The following is a 15,684-nucleotide window of genomic DNA, read 5'->3' as shown; positions in this document are numbered from 1 at the left end:
CTCCTTCTCCTCTGCTCTGGAAAAAGAGAGGCAAAGTCTCTACGTGAGCTCAGCATGTGCTGGTTTTTCCCCTCATGTCACGCTAAAGTTCTCTGCCCCTTTATAAAAATAAAAATCTATAAATAAAAAAGAACAAATGCTGAGGGGGACAAACTGGACCTACAGTTATGTGCATGTAGTCACTCGTCGAAGGGTGCCTAGCCCCATTCCTCCCAGGCTTCATGCATTCCCTGTTTCTTGTGCTGTCAGCTTCTCAGCATGGGAAACGTGCACAAACAGTCCTGGCTGCTGCTTTTTTAGCCCTACCAAAACATAATATTGATTGAGCTTAGGCTGAAATGTTGGGCTCATCTGCTGTTGAATTAGCTTGCTCTCTATTTCTGTATGTTCTCTCTCACTTTGGAGGGAAAATAAAATTGCCATGAGTTTTGCTGCCACACTTTAATGTCACAGTAATAACTTTCTCCTGGAATTAAGCAGTATTTAGCTCTGATCTCTCCTGTGTGACTCTGTTTGCTTCAAGCACAGGCACTCTGTGATTTCCCTTTCTTGGAAACTGCCCTGTCTCAGCATGTGGGTAGGAGGCCATGTAAATAAATACCAACCACTTCTTAGCCTTCAGTAGGCATTTCCTTTTTCCTGGTGGTGCAGAAGAAACACTTTCTCACAGTTTGGCATCAAACATTTATACAACTTTCCCTCTTGTGGAATTTTTGTTTAGACAATCAGATTCTTGGTATAGTTTTTTCATCAGTTTCTATTTTTATTCATCTGTGGTTGCTTGGTTTGTCAGTAAATAGTGTCTGTCAGAAGAAACACCTCATCAGAAACTTCTTAAATTTTCAGCAATTGAATAGTAAATCATGGTAAGTCTATTCTGTAATAGTGAAAGATTAGTTTTACAGAAAAGATTAAACTTGTCTTGGAGTTTTTTCCTTAGCTATGATGGAATATATCTGCCCAAATAGAATATTTCTGCCCAAAAGATTTTTTTATATATAACCTGGCTTAAGTTTTTGAAATATAATACAAAGTATCTTATATGGCCTTGCAGTCCTGCTTTCAGCTGAAAAAGATATTTGCTTTTGATACAAGGTTTAATATATGCTACAATATTTTTCCAGTGTGTGTCCCTTTGTTATTGTTACTTTCATTTGCTATACTAGGTAGGACATAATTTTATAATAGCAAAAGAGATCATATCAATACAAATCAGTATTAGAAGACAGATACTTCCAATTTGCATGTATAAATATTTATTAGATCTTCATTTAGTGTTGTTTACAAATATTTTATTGATATGAATATTAATTAATATGAATATTAATTAAATTATGAATTTACATGGCTTAGTTTTGTCTGTCTCAGTGGTAATTCTCAGTGAGTGGGTGGTACTACACAGTCCCTGCTGGGAGAGCCCCAGGGCTTCAGACCATGCAGATTCCCTGGGAGCAGAATTTAGATCTGAGCTGTGATAAACAGCTACAGAGTGGCACTGAGCTAGACTCCTTCATGGGAGCAGATATTAGGTGAGGGAGTGAAGAATCCACCTATGTATGTTCTTTTGTGAGGGATGATTTCTAGGGTGGTTAAGATAGAGGCAGTTTCAAAATCCATCAGATGCTTTTTGTATAATACACAGAATTTGATAACATTTGTATTCAACAGCAAGAGAAATTGTGCTTTTCCAGAAGGGTTTTTGAAATCTGCTTTTTCCTCTCCTGAGGCCTGCTAGGAGGCTGTCTAGGAAAGTGAGCCTTTGTTGGCCATGTCATGGTATTTTTATAGTTTCACTCTTAGGGCCTTTCTCATCCAGCTGAGCTTTGCAATCTGCTGAAGCTCTGCCAAGATGAATTGCATCTGCCCTCACAGAACACACGTTCAGCCCAGCCAGGAGATCTTCCAGCTCTGTGCACTGAGAGCTGCTCGGTGTATTCTGGGAAACACTCACAGAGTAGGCTGAGTCCTAGGTTAGTTTGTCCCTTTGTCCTGTTTCCTGGCATACAATAAACTGTTGTCCCATGCATATTTCCTCCTGAGCCAACCCCCATGAAGTTCAGAAAGTGCTGCTGGACTTCAGAGCTGGCTCTGCTGGTGGCTGGGCAGAGACCAGTCAGCCTTGCTGCCTGATAAGGGACTGTGAAGGAATCTGAGCTCTCTGACTTTGGTAATTTATTGAAGTTCTGTAGGCTCACTGGGTAGCCAGAGTCATGAAAACCCCATTTATATCCACTGGGAGAATTCCAGGGCATAAAGCCTCTCTGCATCCATTGCTGCCATAGTGGCACCAGCTTTAGCAGTACCTTGATGGCTTTTAGAATCTGTTAAACTGTGCTGTGTTAATAACCCTGTGAGAGTTATCATGATGGGCAGGCCCAGAATGAGGGCTTTGAGGGTGGCCACTTGTGTTTGGATCCTTTTATTGAACATCAGGTGTGTTTGCAAAGCAAACTGGAAAGGTCAGCTTCAGTTTATCCATCACTTAAAGAAGTTTAACACAATGGAAGCAGCTAATTATCTCAGGGTTCTTTTTATTCTGACATAATAAATGACCTTGGGAGTATTGCTAATTCTTAATAGGAAGTGGAGGAAGAAACCTGGAAAAGGTGAAATTACAGTGATTGTGCTGTAAATGAGGGTTGTGGTGAAATTGCAAAGGAGTTGGCTACAGCAAGGGGGAATAACTCATTCCTCCTTAGAGAAATAAACTGGTTAGATTAGAGTCTGATTTTGTTTGTACATAGTATTATTTTGATTGATTTGTATGGATTTTGTATTTTTCACTGGCAGAATGAACATTTATGTGTGAGTTTATTGAATGCCATGCTTAAATAATTAATAATAGCAAAAGTAGAGATGAATTTATGCCACCAATTACTTCTCTTGCTGTGCAGACTTAGAAGAGTTCTTTTTTGATCAGACACTTTTATTTTAGTGAAGTCTGACCCTTGCCTTTTTAGAATTCAGAGGAATGAAAAATAACAAATGTAGATGTTTATGTGTTTGAGGTGAACTTTTTTTATTAGGAAATGTTTTAAAAGGGTCAGTGAATAACAGAACTGAAACTTAGGTTTCATTTCTCTTGCAGGTAGGTCTATGAAAGACAAGCAGACATTTAAATTTGGGTATTTCCTTATGATAATAAATGCTCCAAGGTCATTACCAACTCAACAGATCTTGCTGACATCAGGCTTCTTCTCACACAGTGTTGTTTTAATCCTTTTTTTTTCTAGGAAAAAGAGAAGAAGTACATGCTGCCTTTGGACAACTTGAAAGTGCGAGATGTGGAAAAGAGCTTCATGTCCAGCAAACACATCTTTGCATTGTTTAACACAGAGCAGAGGTGAGAAAATGTGCTGTTCTGCAGATACTTCTACCAGATAATATCTAGCTGAGCATTTGAATAACTGTGAGTGCACTTCTGCTGTTTCCACCATGTTGAGTACACAAGGTCTTGATATTCTTGATTTATCTGCTTGCTTTGCTGTTGCATAACCATGGGATGAGAGGTTGGTGTCCTCTGAGCCACTCGTGGGGTGAAACAGCTCCATGATGAGTCAGCCAGTCCTTCCTTATGGCTGAATAATCATCTCCTGATCCTATTTTTGTTTTATTTGGCAGTCACCTAGGCTTACCAAAACATTCATGACTTCTGTACCTTGTGACCAGACTCAACTGGTGTAAATCACAAAAGCATCATTGCTTTTCACTTTCTCCAGTGGAAAATCTTGCCTGTCACTAATCTTGGGACTCATTTGATTGTTTGTTTGGGTTTAGACACTGCTGAATGGAGAAAAATTAGATTCCTCTACTTCTTTAATTAATAAAATCTTTGCCTTTTAGTTTTTGCCCCACACTTTTCATCTCAGACTCTTCTCTGCTTTAAGTGTTAGGGCCACTCTATGGAAGCCACTCTTGATGCACAGCCAGCTCAGTTTCCTTAAATGTTACAAAAGACATAAAAGTGATGTGTAATTTTTATTTTTTTTAACTGGAGAGGAGAGTTGCATTTGTAGCTGTCTCGGGGGAATTGCATTTTAGCAGATAAGAGGCAATTTCTGTAAGCTTTTTTCAGGCAAACGTAGCATGGATAGATATCCTTGTTCCCCTCTTCTGCTAGATTCCTTCACACCTGATTCTCCCTCACATCACTAAAGCTTGGCATTGCCTTCAGATATTCAAGATGATGAGGGCTGGATGTGGCTCTCTGCAGAGGCAGCTGTCTTTGCTCCTAGTCTGGCCAGACATAGTGGCCAGAATTTCAGAAGCAAGGAGTGCCCCTCCCCTCTGCAAGGCAAAAGCAAATAATGGGATTTCTGGGCTGTCAGGTTTGTGCTGACCCCAGGAATGTGAGGCCACAATGTCAGGCTCAGTCTGAACCAGCCCAGGAAGGCTCTGCCTGTGTCTCAGCCAGCCTGCCAGGAGATGCCCTTTGAAAGATGTCACACACACACTGGCTGGGAATAACATTTCAAATGCTTGACCACTTGTGTTTCTGGAGCACAGAAAAAAGCTTTGAAAAGCTTGTCATGTTCTTAAAAGCTGAAATGATCTTTGGATGCTGGAAATGAATGTAATTCTGATGGTTCTGGCTGTGGATATGTGTAGATCCATCAAGAAAGGTAACTTTGTTCTGGTGGCTTGATAGCAGCTGGACATATTAGGTTACTTCCATGAGAAATTTGTTCATTTAACTCATTGTTTCTCCTTTGGTTCAACTAATGGCTTTGGATATTATTATCATCATAAATATTAATCATTGAACTGCTGTGAAAATCCAAGAGAAGCATTTCCATTGGGAAGTTTAGGATTTATTTAGGTGGTATATAGCTGGACATTCACATTTTTGCTTGATCTTCATCCATAGTAGATATCAAGGATTTCAAAATCAGATGTCTAAAATGTTTGCCATGTCTGTAATAGCTCTGCCTCTTTGGGCTCTGGGAAGACCCTGCAGCCTCAGCAAGCTGCTCTAAAAACATCCTTACATCCACATGGGCATGTTAAGACATGACAGCACAGCAGTAAGACCACAAAATACCTTTGCCTTGGGAGAGGCAGATCATGGAGTCAGTCTTGCAGCTTTAAGGGAGGCAGAAGTTGTTTTTGAAGAAATATTTATTGAATTCTAATTAAAACAGCAGTTTCTCTATTACTGTAAAACAGCTGATTTTTGATATTTCTAAAAATCTGCCTCCTGGCACAAATTGGTCAAAACAAGATTAGTATCACTTTCCTCTGAATCCTGAATTGATAGATGTGTCAGCAAAAATAGGAATATTGGATCTCAAGTAGAGTGATCTGGCTGGGGACTGTCCCCTATCCCACATTCTTAAGGAAACTGAAAGAGGGAATTGATAAAGATACATTGAAATAATAGTTTTTACTGTTGTTTTACTTTGTGGTAATCTGTTGAATCTTGGTTTCTGATCTCTGTGTGTGTGAGTATGGCTTGCTTTTCAAAGATCATGTAAAAATTAACTTAGTTGGTTTTTTTGGGGTTTTTTTTTGTTTGTTTTTTTTTTTTTTTTTTGTTGGGGGTGGTGGAGTGGTTCCTTTTTTTAATTAAAAGAAATCAGCTTTCAAAGTCTGCCCACTGAGGGTTCTGGTTATGGAACCATTTTGCTATTTAAGATGTAGATCAGTAAAGAACAAAGGCAAAATCATCTGTTCCAGCTTCCATGATAGCATGGAGATTATTCTGTATCTCTTTTTCCCTCCCCCATAATCTGCAGCATGTTTTCCTTGACTACGAAATCTTTCTTAATGTTCAATTAAATTATTTTAATTTTCAAGCAAAAACCCTTCAGGAGAAGAATTTTAATAAGCTTGTTCTCTTTTTCATTCCCAGCCCCTCACTGCATAGGTATTTGCTCCAGCCATATGTTTCTGATACTGTACATTTCAATAGTTTCCTGGATTATGCACTGCATTTTTTCCATTTATGAAAACCTTTCCAGCTCTGAAATGTAGTTACCAGGAAAATACTCATTTCACTGCATAGAAGGAAAAACCATCTTGAGTTAGCTGAGACTGGGGGTAGATGGAGAAGGAAACTAACAGTATCTGTCATTTTGATTTACTGCAGAAGTCAACAGTTCTCTGACAGGAATCAAATGTGACTTGGTAATGTAGAGTAAATGGAGACTGTGACGATTGATTTCACAGTGAAGATAAATTCTCATGAAATGAACATAATTGTGTGTTTATGAAAAGGCTCTGCTGTGAAATAATTAAATTATTTTCCTGTTACTTTCTAATTAAATCTTTAAAAAAACAAAAAAAAAAAAGGTGAGGGTGGGAAAAGGAAAACTTTGCCTGAAATAGTTACAGTATTACTTAACTGGGAGGTTAGGTTTGTTTTTCTGCAAAGTAAGTCATACATTTAAAGTTTTTGAATGGGCATCTACTTAATTTATAGACACTATGGAAGGCTTTTGCTATGGAGTCCTCCAGTTTCCTTACCTTAGGAGAAGTAGATATTAAACCAAAGCAAATTTGAGTGAGTGCCCTGTGATTCCTGGATCTTTTTGGCTGCATCCATCTGCACCAGCCTGCCTTTAGTAACTGCAGTTGAGCTGTGGTTTCAAGCAGTGTGTGTCTAACCTAAAGCTGTGAGTGAGTGAGTGCTATTCTGTGTTAACCATCTTCTCCACAGGAAACTCGTGGCAAGTCTGGCTTTTTTTAGACTGGAAAAAGAGATCAAATATATTGAGTATTTTAAAATAATTGCGCTATAGGAAAAGAAAGAATGTTTGCAGTACTGCTGTAGAGCTTACTGTGAAGTTGTGTAGATGTAGCCACTGACTTTCTAGGCAGAGCTGAAAATGGACAAGACAGGATTTTTCAGCATCTCAGCTCACATTCAGTAGATTAACCTGTTATGTTCTCATTGCTGAGTGGGCAAGACTTTTATTCAGAGCTCCAGAACAAAGAAAACAAATTCTGTCCATCCCAGAAAGTTTACTGTCCATACAGGATTTAATTCCAAATACTTGATCTATTCTCCATGTATTTCTTGTAAAAATTATTCACTTCTTGGTGCTTTTTCTGCTACCCAAGTACTGTAGGTTGGAACAAAAACTGTAGTCTTAAATATGTCTCCCTTAAGGATGTGTGCAAGTCCTACCTCTCCATCTCCCCTGAGAAGGGCAAGCAGTCACTGATCTTTCCCTTTTGATCCACATGGTACTATTTCGACAGATTGTCTGTTGTTCTAAAGTAATCTCTTGCCTTTGCAGTAGCCTCATTACACTTTTTTCCTGATTTACTGGTCAATGAATTGTTGTATTACTGTATTACACCTCTATATACTGCTTCCCTTTTAATTGAAGAAATTATGCTGAGTTTAAAAACCTGCCTTCATTTGCTAGAAGCAGAAAAAATGCTTCTTTCCACCTCTTCTCCAACTCTGGAGAGATGAATTCTCTTTTGGAGGAGTAGGGATTCTACTAGGTACAGGTTTTGGGGGTTATAAATGGGAGCAGGCTGAAGTGTTTGTTAATTTGGTGACTTTTCAAGCCTTCTGTACCAATAGTGGGAGCAGCAACCACAGAGTGAGGAAGGGTTACCTGGTGGAGAGTCCCTGGTCTGCAGCCTTCCTCTGCTCCTCTTCAGACTCACTCCTGTCCTTGGAGCCAGAGGAGCAGAACCAATGTGGGAAATTCTGCTTTCCTTTCAGAGGAAGATGCCACCAGTTCTCGTGTCTTTTCCTTTCCTGCCCAACCAGCGATGCCTTGTGCAGGCTGAGCTAGAACAGAGACTGGACAGAGCTAAAGAATAAAGCAGGGATTTATTAAAGGCTTCAATGGATCCACCTTGGGCAGCACAAGAGCCCAGCCAGGGCTACACCCAAGATGAACCAAAATGGTCACAAAATGGACCACTGGTCATGGGGTCTCTCACTTTTATAAGTTCTGCTCCATTTGCATATTGGAATTAATTGTCCAATTCCAGCTCCAGCCCATGCAGTCCCATCCTGCTTGTTTTTCTCTCTCCAGCCCACGGTGTTTGTGCTCTTGGGCTGAGATTTGGATCATTTGTCCTTGGTGCCCAGCTGGAGCAGGAATTGTTTTGTCTCCCTACTGTGTGCAGAGAGCTCACCATCCCCTCATATGAAGCCCAGACCCACACACTAAAGCAGCACAGAATGTGAAAAATAAAAGCTAAAACCTGAAAAATCACCAGGTGAAAAATCACTCAGATGAAACTCAGTAATGGTGTTGCTTTCCTCACTTCTGTGCTTCTGTGGGATAGAGGGGTGTGAGGAGCAGTGCAGAGCACAGAACTGTTCCCTTTGCTTCACAAGAGTGGGTTCCTGAGAGCAAAGTGCCCCTCAGGAATCATGAAGCAGTGGGACAGAATCTGCCATCCCTGCTCCAGAGCTGCCTGTCTGTACAAACAGCTCTTTAATCTGACAGACAGATGAATGTCCAGAGGAGAGTGAGCAAAAGGCCATTTTGAGGGCACACAATAGGACTGAAAATAGAACTGCCAGATGAGGAATTGTAGCTCCTGACTCCTGAGTACACTCTGTCTGTCAGGAATCATATTGCACAGGGTGCTGGTGTCTGGTAGGACCCAGGAAATGACTCTGTGTCTGCTCAGTGAGAGGCATCACTGCATGTTTTGGGTAAAAGTTGTTGGTTCTGGGTTGCTGCAGAAGGGGTTGGAGCACAAGTTGTTTCTGGGACTCCAAATGTACCAGAGCTGTAAGTACTGAATTTCTGGCCATGGGCAGCAACTGGTTAACTGCTATCCATATATAAGGGAAATTGGGCAGGAGCCAAAATAAAGGGAACTAGTGAAAGGAGACCGGGTCAGAGGAGGTGTTGGATAGAAGCCAGGCTAAAGGAGAAAGCCTAAAATGAGATGTATGTTTAGTTACTGTTTTTGAATTACTCAGAAAGCTAAGCCCCGGGAAGAGCTGGACTGTAAGCTATTCAGAGCCCTCTCTGTTCAAAATGGAAGAGAGAGAATCTGTTTAATTAAAAAAGCCCTACAAATTTAATTCAGAAAAAAAACTGCTAACATTTCTAAACAAACTGCTAAAATGCTGGAGAGTACAATATTTAAGAACAGGAAAAATATACAAACCCAAGGAATAGCTAGCCTTTATTGCCAACAGCTTTCCCTTATTAAAAAAAAGAAAAGAAAAAAAAAGAAAAAGGTTGGGGTTTTTTTTGGAATATATTCTGTTTTATCATTATTGACAAGTATTTTTTACATGACAAATAAGAGAGAGGATGGTGCAGGTATTGACAGCTGGGGGCAGCTTTTGTGTCTGTGTGGCCCCAAGGCAGATTCCAGGCCAGGCTTCCATCCCTCACCACCAAAGGCATGAAACCTTCTCCTCCAGGGACTGCTGGAATATTTTAGTGGCAGTCCCTGTTACCACTGTGGATTTTGGCCTGTGTGGTGTTAGTTTTGGCTGCATTTCTCTTCTGCGTTACATATAGGACTCGAGATACTTCATTGCCAAGGCTGGCCTATGTTCTGAGCAGCACATCTTCTGTTCATTTGCACCTGAAAGTTGGGGGGATTTCTGTGTGTTTTGGGTGTGTGTGCTTGAAAAGATTCATATGCTTTTGGGGGAGCACTCACATGACACAGATGGCAAAATCCTTAAGTGTAATTATTTCATGACATTGTCTCAGAGATTGTCTCCTTGGCTTTTCTGGATATTAAGAAAAAAAAGAATCTTCAGAGTCATGTGTAATTAATTTTAATTAGCATTCACACTGGAGTGATCTGAAATGGTATGCCTTGATAGAAAATGTTAGTCACTGCTGTTAACTCAGAGCAGATGGCCATTTTTGTTTCTTCAAAATATATGATTTGCAGAGCTTCTGGTAGAGCTTTTCTATTTGAAAAAAAAAAAAAAGTAGGCGCATATGCTCAAACCAGCCATTGTGCAATTACAGGTGTCCAAAATCACAGACTAAGAGTAAATTTGAATAAGCAGATTATGCACAGTGGAGTTGCAGGTTGAATAGATAGAAAATGGACAATTTCATCCAAAATTACCTTTCCCAGTAGCTGGAGTGTCTGAATTCTGTTATTTTCTCCCCTTTTCATTTTAGGTGACTATTCATTAAACCCATATTCTATGTGTTTTCAATTTCAATCAAGTGAGAAATACCTAAGAATTCAATCTTTGGTGTTTTTCATGGAATAAAATGGGACCAATTTGCATTTAGTTCTAGATTTCTAATGTTTAGTTCTGTTTCCATCCAAATAGAGATGAGATGTTTACCAAAAAATCACTTTGAAATCCCTGTAAAAGAAGATATTCCTGTATCTTTCAGTCTGTGAGTAGTTTCCCTTGTGCCAGTGTGCCTGCTGAAGCTAAATATGGGTTTGTGTTCTTTGGAGGATTTAAGTAGTTTATAGGCCCAGTTCTAAAAAATGTCACTATTCTTGCTGTGTAATGATTGTTCTGTCTCCTCCCACACTGGCAAGAATAAATGCATTTTTAATTAATTTTGGTTTGTATTTTCTCTGTATGAAAAGAAATTTTTTGCATATCTAGTACAACTTTGGCTAGTGAAATCCAGATCCAACTATACCTAAAAGCTCTCCATGCACATGCTTATATGTGAGTATGCATTAATATATAATCACACATGTTAACTGGGCTTGGAATGAGGTTGCCCTTCCAAATTCTCTAGGCTTGCTGGAGATAAATATTTAACCTTATCTTACTATTAAGAAATTGCAAGAGGTACAGTCCCTCTTGATGTGCAGCAGGGGATGTGCTCAGCACATTCTGATGTGCAGCCACCATGGAGGGACCCCACTGGGTGGTTTCCAGGTGTGTTGTTCACTCCCTGCCCCTGGACTGCAGAAATTTGGTTTATAGGTAGTCAGGCCTTCCCTAGGCAGTGCTGACAGCCCAGGCTTTAGGGTGGCTGGGAGGGAAATCTCAGTAACTCACAGCTGGGTCAGTCTTCAAACTTATCTGGCATTTCTCACTTTCCTCTTGGGCACTTTCAAATACCTTAATCCAGTCCTGTTAGGATTTTTTCTTGATGGGAGGAGTTCAGGAAACATCTATGGACATTTCTGTGTTAGACCCTGAAATATACAGGGGAAAGGAAACAAGAAATCAAGGTGAAAATAAAGTGAAAAAGCTGTAGGCTAAGCAAAGTCACAGTTGGGTGGCTGCTGGACTTTGAGGTGATGGCCCTGGCTTAGAAAAGGCATGTCCTCAGTGTGGAACCTTCCAGAACTGGAAATGATTCTTTTAGTCCAATTGTCAGTTCATCCTCATGAGTAATTATGTATTGCAATGTTGTGATGGCCCTGTGAAGGGGAGAGAATGATGTATCTGACTCCATGGATATTAGAAGGTTAATTAATTACTTTATTATACTAAATTATTCTATACATTTAAAACTGAATCTGCCAAGCACTCACTCTGCACACAACTGCACACACTGCACACTGAATCTTGTGACTGTCACCCAACAGTCCCCACACACACACACACACCTGACCCCGACGGGCCAAGGAAACAAAACACCATCACTCTGGGTAAACAATCTCCATATTGCATTCTACTTTGGCACAAGCACAGGCACAGCAAATGATAAGAACTGTGTTTTCTTTCTCTGATGTTCAGAGAATGTGAAACCCAGAAATATTCTTGGGAAGATGTGCCTTACATTTCTCTGTGAAGAGAAATGTGGGGCTACAATTTTAATGGAAATGCAGTTCCATGTTGAGGTTTATTTATCTAGAGTACAATAAAATCTGCAAATAACAAATGGTAGCCTTTTGTATTTTTCACTCTGGGAAAGAAAGGCACTATTACCAGTATTATGTTGATTTCCAGATATGCCACAACAGTGATATTTTCATGTATTATGCATGATATTTAAATTACAGTGATGAGACTCCAGGAGGAAGTGGAGTTGGTAGATTGGTAGATGCACACAGCTTTGCTGTTTCCTCAATTATGTGTTCACATTTAAGAATTGTTAAATATTCAAGGGAAATACTACTTGCAGATGGTACTTCTAGGCATGTTCCCATTTTCTGTATCTTGTTTCTGTAGTCCCTTAGATTTACAGATACCTGAATATCAACAAGATTGGTATTGTTGAGAGTTCGTCTTTCCTGCTTTCCTTTATTCTGTCATAGTCTTTGATGTCCAACATCCCATTTAGCTGCTCTAGAGGTGAGAGTGAGAACATGACTTCACAGCATTCCATATGGAGAACCTAGGTGAGGCTTGACTAGTAACTGGTGCTGTGCTGATGGCTTCAGCAATTTTAAGAAGTGGAAGAGAGAAGAAAACAGAAAATCTGAATTGTTTTCAAGAAGGTTTTTACAGCTTTCCATGAGACGCCAGTGCATTCCTAATGAGTAAAACATGTTAATGTGTTTTTGTAAGATTCCACTGGTAACAGGAAGAGGACATACTCTTTTCAGAAGTTACTGAAAGAAGTTACTTTGGCTTTTTTTTCCCTTTGAAAAGTTCTATGCTTGTCAGCCTTTCTGGGAGAAAGACAGGCAGGGGCAGTCTAGCAGCAAGGAATCCAGCTGGGAGACAAGCATCCCTCACCTGCCCTGCTGGGACAATGCTGGGAGCACTCAGGGTGTGCATCCTTCAGTCCCTCACACCTGCTGGGTCTTTGGCAGTGGTGGTGGAATAGAATCAGCTGCACAAAAAAGAGTTCTGAGATCCTACAGGGAGATAGGAGGACCTGGGAGGTGTGGGGACATCAGCTGCTGGCCATGAGGTGTCCCCAGCGCCAGGAGAATCCTGGCACAGGGACAGAATGCAGGACTGTCAGCTCCCACGTGTTCAGAGTGCCTGGCTGAAATCCCTGCTCACACAGCCACGCTGCTTGCAGTAAGCCACAAAATGCCAAAAAGTGTAATATATAGCATGATAGGCCTGAAAAAATGTTTTCACAAGCTGGTGTCATGTTGTTTTGCTCTTGCAGATAAGTGTTTTTGGAACTTCCCTATCACTATGTTTTACAGCCTTTATTTGCTGTATTGTTATTTTTAGTCATCTTTGCTGAGAGTATCCTTTTACCATTTCAGCTTCCTAGTTCTTCAAAGTTATAGCTGCTTCATTATCTTAGCCAGAGAAGCTTATCTCAGTAAAAGTTTCTCCTAACAATAAATTAAAACATTTTTTCCTCTGGCAATTTCATTATGCTTCTTTTTTATTCCTTTTTTTTTAAATTGACTTCTTTTTTTTTTTGTTCAGTAAATGCTGACTTGGAGTTCCACAATATTGCAAATTGAATAAAATGCAGGTATTTGCTCAATTTAAGGTAACAGCATCTGATAAGGTTATCCAGGCTATTATTTGCTTTAAGACAGGATTAGTATTTTTGGAGTCGGGGGAGAAAAAGGATTAATTTTAAATTTCTCCATCAATAAAAGAATCCACAGAGCTTTCAGTTATTCATCCTGTCAGTGGCTTTGGCTAAACTGTAGGATCAGGCCCATTAGTGCCTCTTTGTGACCTCTGGGGCTGGTTTCTGTGGGAAGGAAATGCCCTGGTGGCACCTCCAGCCTGGCTTTTTGCACCAGTGCAAGCCTGGTGCTCAGATTTACCCTTTGAATTTGGTGAGAATTGAATCACCAATGTAAGGAAATAATTCTGAGTATGTTCTTTATTCTTTGCAGTTTTGAATTCAACCTATGAGCCTGCTAAAAAATACCACATTTTGCTCTCTTCAGAGTGGGTGTGCTCTGGTTGCTGTGCTGTGGTTTCATAGGTGATGATTTAATGATTTGGTGTCATGGCTGCTTCTTGCTCAGGTTCGATTCCACTTTTTTTACCTTTTTTTAACCTGTTTCCTGCCCCTAAAAAGCAAGGCTGTGAGGTGCCATTGCTGGTTAAGAGAGAATCACTGCTGTGAGTGGGAATCACATCAAGTCAGTTGTGTTCCAGCAGTGTGGCAGTGAAATCCCACCAGTCCCTGAATGCTAAAGAAGTTTGTCTAGGCAGTGACAATAATAGCTTTATTTCCTTGTTCTGCAGTGAATTCTGTTTTTTTCCCTCTCAGAATATGTGGGAGAAATGAAACCAAAGGCCCCTCGTCATTGAGAGTGAAGCAATCTCCATCAATCCCTCTCCTGCTCAGCTTGCTGAGGGAAAACAACAGTCTGGTTGGGATGGAAGATTGATCCTTGTGCAACTGTTAAGATCTAGCAAAATGTGGTTTCCTAACCCTTTTCAGCTGAGCTTGTGGCCTTTCCTAAAAAGACTGTTGGCTGACAAATTTACAGTGATCTGCTCTGTGTATAGAATTGGAATTCAGAAACTAATGGCTAAACCGTGAGGGGAAAATCTGTTCTGTGTACTGAAGAATTTACAAGCACCACCTTCCTACAGATGTATTTTCCCTCCTTTCTCTTTTCTTCCATTAAGTGATTCTCTGTATTTATCTCATTATGTGAACTACCTCTAAGAGATTTGATTTAAACATGTCCCAGTTTTCTTACTATGATGAGAGACATCTGAGGTTTGTTTTGTTTGTTTAAAAATATCTTGATTATCATTGCTGGTTTTTTCCTCTTTTACTGATGATGTCTAAAACCTGGAAAGGGTATAAACTGGACTGAAAGGACTTCACATGGGAAGAAGTTGCATCAGTGATGATTTTGGTATTTATTGGTTACAGCAGCAATCCGTCACAAGCTGTGCTGTTATGTTGGCATGTCTTACGTGTTTGTCGTCTTCATCACAACACTCTTTTCTCCCCTAAAAGTGCTCTGTTTTAGCAAAAGCAGGAAAATTTATTTTAAGTAGTTTCACAGTGCTTTTAGGTGATTATTATTTCCAGAGCTGTGCTGTCACATTCAAAGATATTTTTAAGTACTCCATGTAATTATCAAACAAGCACCTGTCCCATAAAATCTGTTGTGCGCAACAATTACAGAGTAATTCCTGATCCCAAATGATTTTTAATTTTAAATGCTGTGTGCATGATAGAGAGCAGTAAAATGTTAGTTTTACAATGTGGTGCTCTTTGTTCTAGGAATGTTTACAAGGATTACCGTTTCCTTGAGCTAGCCTGTGACTCCCAAGAGGAGGTGGATAGCTGGAAGGCATCTCTGCTACGAGCCGGTGTCTATCCTGATAAATCCTCAGTAAGTTAAAGCTCACTGCTTTGCCAGTAGCTGCTCTCTTTGAGTCCAAAAACACAACTGTATCATCTGGGAAAACACAGTGTGTGATGCAGATATCTCAACAAAGAGAAGCTTTTTCATTGTACTGTGGTAATTCTAAAATATTCATAATGAAATATTTTAGGACCAATTTGTGCGTCAAACCTCAGTGTAGAAAACCCAAGCGACCACAAACCAAAGCTTCCAACGTGTTTTTCATTGGATCTGTGTAGTAAAAGCATTGAGCAATTTGGGGTTTCCTGAGCTTCATTGTTTCTATTAATGTTTTCTAAGGTAAAGATGTGCTTTGAAGAGTTTATTCCCTCAAGCTCTGGATTACAGAACTGACAGAAGCATTCCAGGCAATCATGTATATTTATTTTACTTATTCACTGCATCATTTTTTGTGTATGAAACACATGCTAAACCTTTCCAAAGGCAATTTTACTCAGCTAATCATCATGTGGAGCAAATTGAACAGGATACAATAAAAAAGCCTCTATTCATTTACTAGAAATGACAGAAAGTTGGGAAACAGAATATGTC

The 15,684-nt window shown here is 39.9% G+C and overlaps 1 protein-coding gene across 3 annotated transcripts in view; it reads left to right on the top strand.

Moving 5' to 3' along the window:
- The window catches only part of DNM3 (dynamin 3), a 168,008-nt gene that overhangs the window by 100,308 nt on the left and 52,016 nt on the right, over positions 1 to 15,684 (top strand). For all 3 annotated transcript variants that reach the window (XM_054286143.1, XM_054286142.1, XM_054286141.1), the window contains 2 exons: positions 3,234 to 3,343; positions 15,009 to 15,120. In XM_054286143.1, coding sequence (XP_054142118.1) covers positions 3,234 to 3,343; positions 15,009 to 15,120 — 222 coding nt within the window. The remainder of the gene's footprint in view (positions 1 to 3,233; positions 3,344 to 15,008; positions 15,121 to 15,684) is intronic.

Source organism: Melozone crissalis, unplaced genomic scaffold, assembly GCF_028551555.1.
Source record: "Melozone crissalis strain CALT ecotype California unplaced genomic scaffold, PUWL_Pcris_2 ptg000045l_1, whole genome shotgun sequence".
Lineage (NCBI taxonomy): Eukaryota > Metazoa > Chordata > Aves > Passeriformes > Passerellidae > Melozone > Melozone crissalis.
The sequence above is the reverse complement of the archived record's forward strand: the minus strand, read 5'-3'. Positions and strand labels throughout refer to the sequence as shown.